General features: G+C 42.1%; 1 protein-coding gene across 1 annotated transcript; it reads right to left on the bottom strand.

The window, feature by feature from the left end:
- Nucleotides 1–6,431: 6,431 nt before the first annotated feature.
- Nucleotides 6,432–16,992, bottom strand: LOC119924324 (olfactory receptor 4P4-like). The gene is made up of 5 exons (XM_038743210.1): nucleotides 16,080–16,992; nucleotides 12,295–12,404; nucleotides 11,784–12,040; nucleotides 6,999–7,144; nucleotides 6,432–6,556 (listed from the first exon to the last, which is right to left on the bottom strand). The coding sequence occupies exons 1-5, from the start codon at nucleotides 16,990–16,992 to the stop codon at nucleotides 6,432–6,434; spliced, it is 1,551 nt and encodes a 516-aa protein (XP_038599138.1).
- Between the last annotated feature and the right edge of the window lie 886 nt (nucleotides 16,993–17,878).

Raw genomic sequence — 17,878 nt, 5'->3', positions numbered from 1 at the left:
TTATTGTAAATATAATTATTAAGAGATCGAGTGGCTTGTCCTAGATCACCCAGCAGTCCAGGAGCAGAGCAGGAGTTAATAATAAAAATTAAATTAAGAATAATGATCACAATATTTGTTAAGCACTTACTATGTGTCAAGCACTGTTCTAAGCTCTGGGGCAAATACAAGTTAATGTAGTTGGACATAGTCTCTGTCCCACATGGGGTTTGTGCTCCTTATCCCCATTTTACAGATGAGATATCTGAAGAATAGAGAGTGAAGTGACTTGTCCAAGGTCACAGAGCAGCTATGTAGTGGAGCTGGGATTAGAACCCAGGTTGTTCTGACTCCCAGGCCTTTGCTCTATCCACTAGGCCATGTCGCTTCCCATATCCAGGTCTCTCACTCCCAGTCCTATCATCTTTCCACTAGGCAATAGTGCCCAGCAATAAATATATTCCTCTGGGGATCACATCTGTTGCATGAGGATGATTCAGAATTCAAAAAATCTGATTACCTTTTACTAATAAATCCTACTCTCCTTTGAATACACACCTTATCGTGGTAGTAGAGTTGGTGTATGCTGACAATGCTTAGAGCAAGAGAGCTATTCTCTCATCGGGCTTTCCCATAATGGAAAGGTCTAAGCCAGAGCATCAGACAAAGTTGATTCACCTGTGCTGTGCAGCAGCATCACGGGAAAGAAAGCAATGGATAAGGACTTCCATATTTTTGATCCAGAAAACTCTATGCGCAACATACCAGAACAAGTACAGAAGAAAATGGGATGTTCTGGAAAAGACATGTTCAAGGAGTCAGCATGGGTCAGAAACGACTCAAAGGCTTTTGACAACAACAATCAAGCCCATCAGTCACAGGATTCCTTTAAGGATCACCTGATTAGAACCAAGAAATCACATGAGGATGTGTATTCAGATATTTTTCAAACAGTCCTGGAGATGTGCCAAAAGAGAAATGGTGGGCTAAAGCATTAGTTTGATTTGTCTCACAATATTTCAGAATTAAGACTGACTTTGGTGAAGACCAAAATTCACAATCCATGCTCAATTTTGCAAGGAGAATCAGCCAATTCGAACCTAGGGCCTTGCAGTCTTTCTTCTTTTTTATATTAAAACGACAAGGGACCTGTACAGAAAAGTCCATGAATCAAAGAATTAGAACTGGGAAATTAATAGAAAACTCTGTTGTCATAAAAAAGAAAAAAAAATCACCCCTTTGTCAGTCTTCCCACAGCGATGCGTTTCTTGGATCTTTATGTCCAGTCAGTGGAAACAAAAGGCTTTTCAGAGCAGCATCAGGACAGAACTCAAGTCTCAGTGGAAATCCAACCTTCACATTGGATGGAGGCAGTTTCCAAAACATTGATGTTTCTGAATCTTGAGTAATCTCTGGTTTCCCGAGAGTCAAATTTATTTCCTACAGACTGTCTGAGACATTCAACCTCACCCACCTACTGCTGAGGTCAGAAGGGAAAAAAAAAGAAAGACAACTACAAAGTTTTCCCCCTCAAGCCAGCAAATGCATGGTGCAGAGCTAACCTTGGAAGAAACTTTGTGTAGAAGACCTAGCTGTTAAAGCTAAACATTTTAAAGGTCCAGGGACTCTGCCAGTTCCCAGTGTCCCTGAAGAACTTCCTTATCAGTGGTGGGGGTGGAACAAATCCAGGAACCTTTCTTCATCATGCTGAAAACAAGTTTGAGTACAGCTTCGTAGGCACTGCCATCAATTCTGTAACTTTGCCTATATTTTCGATCGTAATTTAACCATTTGCTGATTATTTTCTTCTCCCCAGATTATACCCTCTCAACTACGCAGTCAGTTCATTTGCACTCACAGCCAGCCATACACCTTAGACACAAATTAAAGAACTTAAAGACTAATTTAACCATATTTCCATTTTCTTTTTCATCTAATTGGAAATTATTCTGTACCTCTCACTGGCAATAGATTGTACGTTCCTTGAGCCCAGGGATCATGTATTTTATCTATATTATACTCCTTCAAGAGCTAAGGTTTGTGCTCTGCCTGCAGTTGATACTCAGGAAATACTATAGATTGATTGTTCTATGAGCCAGTTTCAGAAATCATACAATAACCCTAATGGCCAACAGAAAGGATAAATGTTCATTCACCTTTAAATTTCAAACTACTTAATTCTACTAGTTGGCTACAGAATTATGCAGTTATGAAAACATTGAAGAAACTCGCAAATCATATACTTAAGTTGTCTTGTTTATAGAGAGCTGGTAAAAATGCCCTTTGGAAATAATAAATTATACATCATCCACGTGTATTTAAACTCAGGTTAACCTATTTCTAAATCATGGTAGAAGACTGTGCAGATGGTCTTTAATTTTTTCAGAATCAAAGAATAAACTGGAAATTTACTCATGGAATTTTTGTCTCCCTCCTGAGCATAGCCAACCTCAGCATGTGGAGTGAAGAGCAGGTCATAAACACACAGACCAGCCGTGAATGGAGAGGTCTCCTCCAAGAGGTCTTCCCTGAATAAGCTCTCTCTTCATTTATCTTCCCCACTCTCTGCTCTGCAATGACTCTGCACTTGGCTGTGTATCTCTTAAAACTTTGGTTTTCACCCCAGCCCCCATCATTTATAGTACATCTCCTTATGCGCTAATGTTTCCCCTGCTGTAATTGATTTTAATGTCTATCCCCCGCCCCCCGTAAACTGTCAGCTCATTAAGTGCAGGGGTAATATCTACCAATTCTGTTGTATTACACTTTTCCAAGTGCTTAGTAAAGTGCTCCACCCACTTAGTACAGTGGTTTGCATATAGTAAACACTCAATAAACACGACTGAATGAAGCCCCTTGTGGGCAGGGATTAAGTCTCTTTATTGCTGTAGTGTACTTTCCAAGTACTTAGTACAGTGCACTGCACACAATAAACGCTCAATAAATACAACTGAGTGAAACGAATGAATGTTCCACACATGGTAAGTGCTCAATAAACACAATTGATTGATTAACAAAATGCCTTCCTGAGCTCAAGTATTGTGGTACTATCACCCAGCATTATTTTCCCAAGGGAATACTAATAATCATTATGATACCTGTTAAATGCTATGTGCCAAACACAGTTCTAAGAGCTGGGGTAGATACAATTTAATTTGGTTGGGCACAGTTTCTATTCCACATATGACTAAACCCTTTTCCCCATTTGACAGATGAGGTCACTGAGGCACAGAGAAGTGAGATGACTTGCCCAGAGTCACACAGCAGACAAGTATGGTACTGGGATTAGAATCCAGATCCTCCTGACTCCCAGGCCCATGTTCTATCCACTAAGCCATGCTCCAGCACTCCAGGTCTCAGAGGGAAACAAATACTTCTCTCATACCCTGTTGTATTCCTGTCCCTTTTGTAACGGTTCTCTACAGTTATTGGAGATCTAAGAGAAGCAATAGTTGGAAATGTAATATATGTATGCCAAACATTGTATTTAGCAGAGGGGTAGACAGAAAATAACCAGCTCAGACACATTCCCTGTTCCTCATAGGACTCACAGTCAAAGTAGGAAGAATAGGTATTGAATCCCAATTTTAGAGATGAGGGAACTGAAACACAGAGAAGTTAAGGGACGTGCCCAAGGTCACATGGCAAGCAAGTGATCTTTATTTTTAGTATTATTATCGTAGTTATTATGTGCTTACTGTATGGATACAAGCCGCCCTGTGCTCCTTAAAGGATGCTGGCTTTGACATTCTATTCCAATTCTCTCTTGGGATCTAAATCCAGCTTGAAACCTAGGCCAAATTCCAAGAGCCCTGATCTGAGTCATAGTTCTAATTCTTGCGGCCTGGCCTAGAGGATATAATAAGGGCCTGGGAATCAGAAGGAACTGGATTCTTATCCTGGGTAGGGAACATCTTTATCTTTGCCAAATTGTACTTTGCAAACGCTTAGTACAGTGCTCTGCACTCAGTAAGCACTCAGTAAATATGATTGAATGAATGAATGTGTTCGACCTTGAGCAAGTGACTCAACTTCTCCGTGCCTCAATTACATCACCTGTAAAATGGGGATTAAGCCTGTTATTCCCATTTGTGACACGAACTCTGTCCAACTTGATTAGCTTGTATGTACCCCGGTGCTTAAGTACAGTGCCTGACACATCAATCAATCAATCAATCAATCGTATTTATTGAGCGCTTACTGTGTGCAGAGCACTGTACTAAGCGCTTGGGAAGTACAAGTTGGCAACATATAGAGACAGTCCCTACCCAACAGTGGGCTCACAGTCTAAAAGGGGGAGACAGAGAACAAGACCAAACATACTAACAAAATAAAATCAATAGAATAGATATGTACAAGTAAAATAAATAAATAAATAAATAGAGTAATAAATATGTACAAACATATATACATATATACAGGTGCTGTGGGGAAGGGAAGGAGATAAGATGGGGGGGGATGGAGAGGGGGACGAGGGGGAGAGGAAGGAAGGGGCTCAGTCTGGGTAGGCCTCCTGGAGGAGGTGAGCTCTCAGTAGGGCCTTGAAGGGAGGAAGAGAGTTAGCTTGGTGGATGGGCAGAGGGAGAGCATTCCAGACCCGGGGGATGACGTGGGCCGGGGGTCAATGGAGGGACAGGCGAGAACGAGGCACGGTGAGGAGATTAGCGGCAGAGGAGCAGAGGGTGTGGGGTGGGCTGTAGATGGAGAGAAGGGAGGTGAGGTAGGAGGGGGCGAGGTGATGGAGAGCCTTGAAGACGAGGGTGAGGAGTTTCTGCCTGATGCACAGATTGATTGGTAGCCACTGGAGATTTTTGAGGAACTTACAAATACCATTAGAAAAAAAGAAGAAGAAAATCTCTGACCCTATTACCATGCATAATGCTTGCAAAATTCTTCTTTTTGACAGTACACTACTGACTGCCTACCTGCCAAGTGAGGGACATATTGCCTTCTACATTATAACATTAAGCTGCAATAAAGCATGGGGATAGCTCCTTGGAAAACCTACTAGAATGGAAAATAAATACTGGGAAATGTAGTTTTAAGATTGATGGATACAATAATGTGCATATCCATAGAGTTTGAAAAATATGATGTTGAAGTAAGAGGAGCAGTAAGGAGCTTAATCTTAAAACTACATTTCCCAGTATTTATTTTCCATTCTAGTAGGTTTTCCATTTTATCTTATTTAAAGGCAGCCATCTCCCTATTGTGAATTTCTTTTTCTTTCGAGTCCTAAATCCTCACATCATGGTTTCAATTGCAGAAGAAGGTACCACTGACAACATTGCCCCCTTTCCTTCAATGAAAAATATGATCTCAAATAAATCCCTTCCATGGAGCAATTTCAGGACTCTCCAACTTGTTTGAAATATCTCAGCCTGATTAATTAGTTCCTAAGCAATATTATGCACCAATAAAATGCACTAAGGATTGTAAAGATGATTTTCTAGTCATCTTTTTTAAGTGTTTACCGTGTGCCAAGCCGTGTACTAACTGCTGGGGTAGATATAAGATAATCGTTTTAGAGATAGTCTAGATTCCAAATGGGGCTCAGAGTCTCAATTTCCATTTTACAGATGAGGTAACTGAGGCACACAGAAAGAAGTTAACTGACTTGCCCAGGATCACACAGTGGGCAGGTGGAAGAAACAGGATTAAACTCCAAATTATTTGACTACTAGTCTTGTGGTCTTTCCACTAAGAACATTACCTCCAATTTGAAATTAAATATGCTGCCCTCCCACGCCTGAAAATAGTTTTCTGTGCCTTCTGTGCCTGATCTACCAGCAAGGAGGGACTGAGACAATTGCATGTGTAGAACCCACTGAGAATGCTTTGCACAGAAGCATTTAGTAGAAACTATATCTACTAAAACCCACATCTGCCATCGCTGCACAGTGCACATCAAAGACGCAACTCCCTCTCCATAGAAACTTAGAATTAATTTTTACATCAACTGAAGGCTGGAATTAGCTGTCCATTCCTTTAAGCAGGAGTTATTCCATTTCTTGAAAGTATTTCGTTTGAAACGGCATAGGATAAAGGATGGATTATTAAATATAGGCATTGAGGGGGAGAAAGGGATGTTTACTGTCTAATAAACAGTAGGAATCCCCCTTTCCCCTGAGCCTTGGAGAAAACCTGGGCTGACTGTACAGAGAAGATCTGGGTGGAAAGAATAAGCCAAATGCCAGAGCGGAAGACAGGGCATGTGGACATCCATTTCACCTGACTGATTTTCCCTCCAAACGTGGCTTCCAACACCATACCATTTTCATGGCCATTTTCATCTCTATGTTCCTCAACGTGTAGATGAGGGGGTTGAACATACGGGCGATGATGGTGCAAAACAGAGTAAACACATTATCCTCTGGGAAGGTCTGCACTGGCCTGAGGTAAATGAACATGCTGGGCAAGAAAAACAATGCCATCACGGTGATGTGGGAAGCTCAGGTGGAGAGGACTTTGTGACATCCTTCCAAAGAATGGGTCCTCAGGCTGGCTAAAATGGTGACATAAGAGAAGACCAAGATTGCAAAAGAAACCGACACAACTGTCCCTGTATTGGTGAGGACTAAAAATCCAGTCACATAAGTATCTGAGCAAGCCAGTTCCAGGAGAGGATAAACATCGCACAAATAGTGATCAATCTTATTAGGGCCATAGAAGGGCAAAAAAATGACAAGGAGCCACTGGACCGAGGAATGGAGAAATGCACCTCCCCGGCACACTGTAACCACTGTGACACATCGCTGTGCATTCATGATGACCATATAGTGTAAGGGTGCAGATGGCAACATAGCGATCGTAGGTCATCCCCACGAGAATGAGGATCTCCACCCCACCAAATAAGTGCAAGGTGAAGAGTTGCATCATGCAGTGGTCGAAAGGGATGGTTTTCTTCTCGGACAGCAAATCTCTGAACAGTTTGGGAGTCACTGTGGAAGTGTAGCAGAGGTCCGTGAGGGACAAGTGACAGAGGAAGAAATACATGGGCTGTTTGATGAGGGAACTGCCTCTGACAGTGATGAGGATGACGAGATTCCCTACGAGGATTGCAATGTAGCAGGAGAGGAACAGCCTAACGAAGAACATCTGCAAATTTCTATCACTAGACAGACCTAAAAGAACACATTCATTGACGTTGTTCCTATTTTCCAACCTGGGAATGAGGAATATTTCCCTGAAATGATTGCAAAATGAAACATCGTAAATAACATTTACAAAATTTCAGTGACCAGTTCATTGGACTTATAATTGAATATCACTTAAAATACTGCATCAATGTATATGAGAAGCTTTAAATCTTTTCTGGATAGACTTCCCATTCATTTCTATTGAGATGATAAAAATATATTTTTATTCAGTGAGAGCTCACCATGTGCCAGGCTTTGTATTAAGTACCATAATAGAGGTTAACCAGATAGGAAACAGTCCTTATTCCATATAGGGCTCACTATCTAATAAGAAAGGAGAGGAAAAATTTTATCCCCATTTGGCAATGGAGAAAACTGAGGCACAAGAGAAGCAGCCTGACCTAATGGAAAGAGCACAGGCCTGGGAGTCACAGGATTTGGATTCTAATTCCAGCTTTCCCACCTGCCTGCTTTGTGACCTTGACCAACTCATTGAAAGACTCTGTGCCTCAGTATCCCCATCTGTATGATGAGGATTAAATTCTACCTCTCTCCTAATAGTGCTCCTATTTTTTATGCTATTTGTTAAGTGCTTACTATGTGCTGGCACTGGTCTAAGCACTGGGAACAGTGCTAATCAGGTTGCACAGGGTCTGTGTCCCACATGTTGATACGTTGACATGTTGAAGCAGCCTGGCTTAATGGAAAGAGGCTGGGGTTGGAAGTCAGAGGTAGTGGGTTCTCATCCCGGCTCCACCACTAGTCAGCAGTGTGACTTTGGACTAGTCACTGAACTTGTCTGTGTCTCAGTTACCTCACCTGTAATATGGGGCTTAGGAATGTGAGCCACGCCTGGTACAATCTGATTAGTTTGTATCTACTCCAGGTTTAAGAACAGTGCTTGGCACATAATAAGTACTTAAAAAAGCCATAGTTATTACTATTATTATGTTAAGTGATTTGCCCAAGGTCAAGCAGCAGACAAGTGATGGAGCCAGGATTAGAACCCTGATCTTTCTTACTCCCAGGCCCGTGCTTTATCCACTAGGTCACACCGCTTGCCTGTACTGATTATCTTATATCTATCCTAATACTTAGTACTATGGTATTAACAAGTACCATAATAAAAATAATAACAGGAATAATTATCCTGAATTTATTCCTGTGTACAACACAGAGTAAATGCTTAACAAATACCAGAATTATTATAAAACAAGCAATCAATCCTATTTATTGAGCACTTACTATGTGCAGACCCCTGTTCTAAGCACATGGATAATACAATATAACAGAGGTGATGCACACATTCATTCATTCAATCGTGTTTACTGAGTGCTTACTGTGTGCAGAGCACTGCACTAAGCACTTGGCAAGTACAAGTCGGCAGCGTATAAAGATGGTCCCTACCCAACAGTGGGCTCACTGTCCAGGAGGGGGAGACAAACAACAAAACAAAACATGTAGACAGGTGTCAAACCATCAGAAGAAATAGAATTATAGCTATATGTACACCATTAATAAAATAAATTAAGTAGTAAATATGTAAAGCTAAAATAGAGTAATAAATATGTACAAATATATACAAGTGCTGTAGGGCACGGGGGTGATGGAGAGGGGAGGAGGAGAGGGAAAAGGGGGCTCAGTATGAGAAGGCCTCCTGGAGGAGATGAGCTCTTAGTAGGGCTTTGAAAGGAGGAAGGGAGCTAGCTTGGCAGATGTGTAGGGGGAGGGCATTCCACGTCAGCAGAAGGACGAGGGCTGGGGGTTGACGGGTGAGACATTAGAGAATGAGGCACAGTGAGGAGTTTAGCGGCAGTGGAGTGGAGGGTGTGGGCTGGGCTGTTGAAGGAGAGAAGGGAGGTGAGGTACGAGGGGGCAAGATGATGGAGAGCCTTGAAGCCGAGAGTGAGGAGTTTTTGCTCGATTCGTAGGTTGACAGGCAACCACGGGAGATTTTTGAGGAGGGGAGTGACATGCCCAGAGCTTTTCTGTACAAGGACAATCCGGGTAGTCAGCACTTAGAACTGTGCTTTGCACATAGTAAGCACTTAATAAATGCCATCATCGTTATTATTATTAAGAATAGACTGAAGTGGGGAGAGACAGGAGGATGGGAGATCAGAGAAGAGGATGATGCAGTAATACATACTGGATAGGACAAGAAATTGAACCAGCAAGGTAGTGGTTGGGATGGAGAGGAAAGGGCAGATCTTGGCGATGTTGTGGAGGTGAGACCGGCAGGTTCTGGTGACGGATTGGATGTGTGGGGTGAACAAGAGAGTGGAGTCCGGGATGACACCAAGGTTGCGGGCTTGTGAGACGGGAAGGATGATAGTGCCATCTACAGTGACGCGAAAGTCAGGGAGAGGACAGGTTTTGGGCAGGAAGATAAGGAGCTCAGTCTTGGACATACTGAGTTTTAGATGGAGGGCAGGCATCCAGATGGAGATGCCCTGAAGGCAGGAGGAGATACGAGCCTGAGGGAGGGAGAGAGAGCAGGGGCAGAGATATAGAGTTGGGTGTCATCAGCGTAGAGATGATAGTTATAGCTGTGGGAGCGAATGAGTTCACCATGGGAGTGAGTATAGACAGAGAACAGAACACGACAATTAACTGACCTTTGAGGAACCACTGCAGCAAGGGGATGGGAGGGGGAGGAGGATTCTGCTAAGGAGACTGAGAATGAACAGCCGGAGAGAGAAGAGGAGAACCCGGAGAGGACGAGTCTGTGAAGCTATGGTTGGATAACGTGTTAATGATAATAATAATAATAATAATAGCATTTATTAAGCACTTACTATGTGCAAAGCACTGTTCTAAGGACTGGGGAGGTTACAAGGTGATCAGGGTGTCCCACAGGGGGCTCAATCCTCATTTTACAAATGGGGTAATTGAGGCACAGAGAAGTTAAGTGACTTGCCCAAGGTCACACAGCAGACAATTGGTGGAGCCGGGATTTGAACCCATGACCAATGACTCGAGCCACATTGTTGAGGAGAATGGGGTTTTCCACAGTGTCAAAGGTAGCTGAGAGGTTGAGGAGGATTAGGATAGAGTAGGAGCCATTGGATTTGACAAGAAGGAGGTCAATGGTGACCTTTGAGAGGGCAGTTTCAGTGGAGTGTAGGGGACAGAAGCCTGTTTGGAGGGGGTCCAGTAGGTGTTGGGATTGAGGAATTCGATGCAGCGAGTGTAGATGACTCGTTCTAGGAGTTTGGAAAGGAAGGGTAGGAGAGAGACAGGGCAATAATTGGAAGGGGCAATGGAGTCAAGAGAGGGGATTTTTAGGATGGGGGAGATGAGGGTATGTTTGAAGGTTGTGAGGAAGGAACCAGTTGAGATTGAGGAGTTTAGGATGGAAGTTAAAGAGGGGAGGAGGGAAGGAGAGAGAGTTTTCATAAATTGAGGGAGAATGGGGTCCGAAGCACAGGTGGATAGAGTGGCACTTGAGAGGAGGGAAGAGATAATTATCAATATCTTAATTAAGAGACTAAGTGGCTTGTCCCAGATCACCCAGCATTCCAGGAGCAGAAACTATTACTAAGAATAATAATAACAATAATAATTATGGTACTTTCTAAGCACTTACTCTGTGCCAAGCACTGTTCTAAACTCTGGAGCAAATACAAGTTAATGAAGTTGGACATAGTCTCTGTCGCACATGAGGTTCTCACTCTTATTTCCCATTTCACAGATGAGATATCTGAGGTACAGTGAAGAGAAGTCATACAGCAGCTCTGAGGTGGAGTCGGTATTTGAACCCAGGTCCTTCTGACTTCCAGGACTGTGCACAATCCACTAGTCCATGCTGATTCCCACATGCGGGTCTCTCACTCCCAGTCCTATCATCTTTCCACTGGGTGATAGTGCCCAGCAATATATTCCTCTAGAGATCATATCTGTGGCGTGAGGATGTTTCAGCATTCAAACAATCTGATTTCCTTTTCCTAATGAATCCCACTCTCCTCTGAATACACTCCTTATCATGGCAGTAGAGTTTGTGTAAGATGTGAAGCTTAAAGCTTTGAGTAAGAAAGCTATTCTCTCATTGGGCTTACCCATAATGGATAGGTCTAAGCCAAAGCATCAGACAAAGTTGTTTCACCTGGGCAGCAGCAGCATGGGAAAGAAGGCAATAGAAAAGGAGTTCCATATATCTGACCAAGAAAACGCTAAGGACTACAAACCAGAACAAGTACAGATGAAAATGCAATGTTCTGGGGAAGCAGTGTCGAAGGAGTCACCATGGGTCAGAAACTACTCAAAAGGATTCGACAACAATAATATAGCCCATCAGTCACGGGATTCCTTTAAGGACCACCTGATTAGAACCAAGAAATCACATGAGGGTGTCTTGCCAGATATTTTTTAAACAGCCCTGGAGATATGCCAAAAGAGAAACTGTGGGCTAAAAAATGAATTTTATCTGTCTCACAATATTTCAGATTTAAGACTGTGACTTTGTTGAAGACTGAAATTCACAATCCATGCTCAATGTTCCAAGGAGAATCAGCCAATTCGAAACTAGGGCCTTGCAATCCATCCTCCTCTTAGTATTAAAATGACAAGGGACCTGCATAGGAAAAGTCCATGAATCAAATAATTAGAACTGGGAAGTTAAGAGAAAATTCTGTTGTTATAAAAAAGAAAAAATAAAAACCTTACCCTTTTGTTAGCCTTCCCACAGTGATGCATTTTTGTGTGCTTGGATCTTTATGTCCAGTCACAGGAAACCAACGGCTTTTCAGAGCTGCATCAGGACAGGTCTCAAGTCTCAGTGGAAATCCAACCTTCACATCGGATGGAGGCAGTTTCCAAAAAACTGGAGATTCTGAATCTTGAGTCATCTCTGGTTTCCCGAGAGTCAAATGTATTTCCTTCGGGCTGTCTGAGTCATGCAACCTCACCCACCTATGTCTGAGCTCAGAGGGAAAAAAGTGCCAGCTTCATAGGTACTGCTATCAATTCCGTAACTTTGCCCATATTTTCATTTATAATTTAACCATTTGTTGATTATTTTCTTCTCCCCAGATTATACCCTCTCAACTACTCAGTCAGTTCATTTGCACTCACAGCCAGCCATACACCTGAGGCACTATTAAAGAACTTAAAGACTCATTTATCCATCTTTCCATTTTCTTTTTCATCCAACTGGAAATTATTCTATACTTCTCACTGCCAAATGATTGTAAGTTTCTTGAGCCCAGGGATCATGTCTTTTATCCATATTATACTCCTTCAAGGGTTTAGGTTTGTGCTCTGCATGCAGTTGATACTCAGGAAATACTTGAGATTGATTGTTTTATGAGCCAGTTACAGAAAGCATATGATAACCCTAATGGTCAACAAAAATGACAAATGTTCATTCACCTTTAAATTTCAAACTTTTTTGGCATTTAGTAAGTGCTTACTATGTGCAAAGCACTGTTCTAAGCGTTGGGGAGGTTACAAGGTGATCAGGTTGTCCCACAGGGGGCTCACAGCCTTCATCCCCATTTTACAGATGAGGTAACTGAGGCCCAGAGAAGTTAAGTGACTTGGCCAAAGTCAAACAGCTGACAATTGGCAGAGCTGGGATTCAAACCCATTACCTCTGACTCCAAAGCCCGGGCTCTTTCCACTGAGCCACGCTGCTTCATTCTAGTAATTGGCTACAGACTTATAGAGCTATGAAAACATTGAAGAAACTCTCAAATCATTGCCCTTGGAAATAATAAATTACACATCATCCATGTGCATTGAAACTCAGGTTTACCTAGTTCTAAATCATGGAAGAAGTTTTTGCAGGTGGTCTTTAAATTCTTTCAGAATCAAAGAATCGACTAGAAATTTACTCATGGAGTTTGTGTCTCCCTCCTGAGGAGAGCCCACCTCAGCATGTGGAGTGAAGAGCAGGTCATAAACACAAAGACAAGCCATGAGTGGAGAAGGTCTCCTCCAAGAGGCCTTCCATAAATAAGCTCGCTCTTCAATTACATTCCCCACTCTGCTCTCTGCAATGACTCTGCACTTGTCTGTGTACCTCTTAAGAACTTTGGTTTTTGCCCCAGCCCCCATCATTCATAGTATATCTCCTCATGCTCAAATATTTCCCCAGGTGTAATTGATTTTAATATCTATCTCCCCCTGTAAACTGGCAGCTCATTATGGGCAGAGGTAATGTCTACCAATTCTGTTGTATTGCACTTTCCCAGGTGCTTTGTAAAGTGCTCCAATAACTTAGTACAGTGGCTTGCACACTGTAAGCACTCAATAAATACGACTCAATGAACACCATTGTAGGCAGGGATTGACTCTATTGCTGTACTGTACTTTCCAAGTGCTTAGTACAGTGGTCTGCACACAGTAAGCTCTCAATAAATACAATTGAATGAAATAAATTTATGAATGTACACATGGTATGTGCTCAATAAACACAATTGATTGATTGATTGATCAAAATCATCCCCTCCCGAGCTCAAGTATTGTGGTACTATCACCCACCACTGTTTTCCCAAGGTAATACTAATAATCATTATGGTATTTGTTAAATGCTGACTATGTGCCAAACACTGTTCTAAGAGCTGGGGTAGATACAATTTAATCTGGTTGGACACAGTCTGTGTCCCACATAGGACTCATACTCTTATCCCCATATGACAGATGAGGTCATTGCATCACAGAAAAGTGAAGTGACTTGCCCAGGGTCAAACAGCAGACACGTATGGTGCTGGCATTAGAACCCAGATCCTTCTGACTCCGAGGTTCATGTTCTAAGCCATGCTCCAGTGCTTGGGTCTCAGAGGGAAAGAAGGACTTCTCTCATACCCTCCTATATTCCTGTCCCTTTTGTAAAAGTTCTCTATAGTTACTGAAGGTCTAAGAGAAGTAATAGTTGGAGATTTGATATTTGGTAAGTGCTCACTATGTGCCAAACATTGTATTTAGCACCGGGGTAAACAGAAAATAACGAGCTCAGACACAGTTCCTGTTTCTTATAGGACTCAGAGTCAAAGTAGGAAGGAGAACAGGTATTGAATCCCCATTTTACGGATGAGGTAGTGGAAACACAGAGATGTTAAGGGGCGTGCTAAAGGTCACACAGCAAGAAAGTGATCTTTTTATTATTACCATAATTCGTATGTGCTTACTCTATGGATACTAGCCACCCGTGCTCCTTAAGGGAAGCCAGGGTTGACATTCTATTCCAATTCTCTCTTGGGATGTAAATCCAACTTGAAATCTAGGCCAAATTCCAACCAGAACCCTAGTTTGAGTCATAGTTCCAACTCTTGAGGCCTGGCCTAGAGGATATGAAAAGGGCCTAGGAATCAGAAGGAATAGGATTCTTATCCTGGGTTCGGACCGTTTCAATATTTTGCCAAATTGTACTTTCCAAAAGCTTAGTACAGTGCTCTGCACACAGTAAGTGCTCAATAAATACGATTGAATGAATGAATGTGTTTGACCTTGAGCAACTTCTCTGTGCTTCAGTTACATCACCTGTAAAATAGGACACGGACTCTGTCCAACTTTATTAACTTGTATCTGCTGCAGTGCTTAAGTACAGTGCCTGACAGACAGCAAGCACTTAACAAATGCTATTAGAAAAAAGACAAAAAGAAGAAAAACTCTGATCCAATTACCATGCATCATGCTTGCAAAATGCATCTTTTTAACAGTATACTACTGACTGTCTACTTGCCAAGTGAGGGGCCAATTGTCTTCCACATTATAGCATAAAGCTGCAACAAAGACATCTGAACATTCTCACTGGATAGCTCCTTAATTATCCTCTTACTTCTACATCATGTTTTTCAAACTCCATCAATATGCACAATATTGTCTCCATCATTCTGATATCTACTTTTCCCAGTATTTATCTTCCATTCTAGTTGGTTTTCCATTTTATCTTATTTAACGGCAGCCATCTCCCTATTCTGAGTTTCATTTTCTTTCAAGTCTTAAATTCTCACATCATAGTTTCTACCGTAGAAGAACGTACCACACAGAACACTGCCCCCTTTCCTTAAATGAAAAATATGATCTCAAATAAATCCCTTCCATTGAGCAATTCGAGGACTACCCAACCTCTTTAAAAGAACTCAGCCTAATGAATTAGTCCCTTAAAACTATTATAGACCAATAACATGTATTAAGCGATGTAAATACGATTTTTAACCATCTTTTTAAAATGCTTACTGTGTGCCAGATACTGAACTAAGCGGTGGGGTAGAAATAAGATAATCATTTTGGACACAGTCTAGATTCCACATGGGGCTCAGAGTCTCCATTTCCATTTTACATAGGAGGTAACTGAGGCAGACAGAAAAAAGTTAAGTGACTGGCGCAAGGTCACACAGGACACAAGTGGCAGAAACGGGATTAAAACCCAAATCCTCTGATTACTAGACTTGTGCTCCTTCCACTACTTTCCATTGAAAATTATAAATGCTACCCTCCCCCTCCCATGTCTGAAAAAAGTTTTCAAACCCCATTCTGTGCCTCATCTACCGGCATGGAGGGATTGAGGCAACTGTATGAGTAGAACTCACTGAGAAACCTGCTTTGCACAGAAGCATTTACTAGAATCTATCTACTAAAACCCACATCTGCTATTGCTGCACAGTGCCCATCAAAGATGTAACTCCCTCTGCATAGAAGCTTACGATTAATTTTAACATCAACTGAAGACAGTAATAAGATTTCCATTCCATTAGGCAGGGAGATATTCCTTTTCTTGAAAATATTTCATTTGAAATGGCAAAGGCTAATGGATGGGTGTATGAAATGTAGGCATTGAGGTGGAGAAAGGGATGTTTATAGTCTGATAAAGAGTAAGAGTTCTTGCTTCCCCTGAGTCTCGGAGAAAACCTGGTTTGATTATACAGAGAAGAGTTGGTGGATAGAATAAGCCAAATGCAGGAGGGGAAGACAGGACATGTGGACATCCATTTCACCTGCCTGATTTTCCCTTCAAACGTGGCTTCCAACACCACATCTTTCTCATGACTGTTTTCATCTCTCTGTTCCTCAACGTGTAGATGAGAGGGTTGAACATGGGGGCGATGATGGTATAAAACAGAGTAAACACCTTATCCTCTGGGAAGGTCTGGGCTGGCCGGAGGTAAATAAACATGCAGGGCAAGAAAAACAATGCCACCACAGTGATGTGGGAAGTGCAGGTGGAGAGGGCTTTGCGATGTCCTTCCGAAGAGTGGGTCCTCAGGCTGGCTAAAATGTTGATGTAAGAGAAGACCAAGACTGCAAAGGTAACCAACACAATAGCTCCTGAACTGGTGAGTACTAGAAATCCAGTCATGTAAGTATCGGAGCAAGCCAGTTCCAGGAGAGGGTAAACATCACACAAGTAGTGATCAATCTTATTAGGGCCACAGAATGGCAAAAAAATGACAAGGAGCCACTGGTTCATGGAATGGAGAAATGCTACTCCCCAGCACACTGCAACCACTGTGACACATCGCTGCTTGTTCATGATGACCATATAGTGTAAGGGTTTGCAGATGGCAACATAGCGATCATAGGCCATCCCCACGAGAATGAAGGTCTCGAGCACACCAAATAAGTGCAATGTGAAGAGTTGCATCATGCAGTGGCTGAAGGTAATGGTTTTCTTCTCAGACAGCAAGTCTCTGACCAGTTTGGGAGTCACCGTGGAAGTGTAGCAGACATCCGTGAGGGACAAGTGGCAGAGGAAGAAATACATGGGCTGTTTGATGAGGGAACTGCCTCTGACAGTGATGAGGATGACGAGATTCCCTATGAGGATTGTAATGTAACAGGAGAGGAACAGCCCAGCAAAGAATATCTGCAAATTTCTATCACTAGACAGGCCTAGAAGAACAAATTCAGTGACGTTGTTCCTATTTTCCATCCTGGGAATGAGGAATATTTCCCTGAAATGATTGCAAAATGATTTAGAAAATTTCAGTGACCAGTTCATTGGACTTGTGATTGAATATCACTTAAAATACTATGTCAGTGTATATGAGAACACTGCAAGAGAAACTTTATATCTTTTCTGGATATACATCCCTTTGATTTCTAGTGAGAAGACAAAAATATATTTTTATTCATTAAGAGCTCACCATATTTCAGGCATTGTGTTAAGTACCAGAATGCATGCTAATCAGGTAGAAAACAGTCCTTCTTCCATATAGGGCTCACCATCTAAGACGAAGGGAGATGGAAAATTTTATCACCATTTTGCAATGCAAAAGCACAGGCCTGGGAGTTACAAGATTTGGATTCTAATTCCAGCTCTCCCACCTGCCTGCTGTGTGATCTTGGCCAACTAATTGAACGGCTCTGTGCAACATTTTCCCCATCTGTATAATGAGGACTAAATTCTACCTCCTTCCTACATGGACTCAGTGCCCCCATTTTTTAATGTTATTTGTTAAGTGCTTACTATGTGCCAGGCACTGGTCAAAGCACTTGAACAGTACTAATCAGGTTGGATAGGGTCTGTGTCCCACATGTTAACATGTAGAAGCAGCCTGGCTTAGTGGAAAGAGGCTGGGGTTGGAAGTCAGATGTAGTGGGTTCTCATCCCGGCTCTGGCACTTGTCAGCAGCGTGACTTTGGACAAGTCGCTTAACTTCTCTGTGCCTCAGTTACCTCATCTATAAAATGGGGCTTAGGACTGTGAGCCACGCCTGGAGCAATCTGATTAGTTTGTATCTACTCCAGGTTTAAGAACAGTGCTTGGCACATAATAAGTACTTTAAAAAGTCAATTGTTTTTACTATTATTATATT

The sequence above is a fragment of the Tachyglossus aculeatus genome, unplaced genomic scaffold (genome assembly GCF_015852505.1).
Source record: "Tachyglossus aculeatus isolate mTacAcu1 unplaced genomic scaffold, mTacAcu1.pri scaffold_96_arrow_ctg1, whole genome shotgun sequence".
Taxonomy (NCBI): Eukaryota; Metazoa; Chordata; class Mammalia; order Monotremata; family Tachyglossidae; genus Tachyglossus; species Tachyglossus aculeatus.
This window is presented reverse-complemented; position numbering and strand designations above follow the sequence as displayed.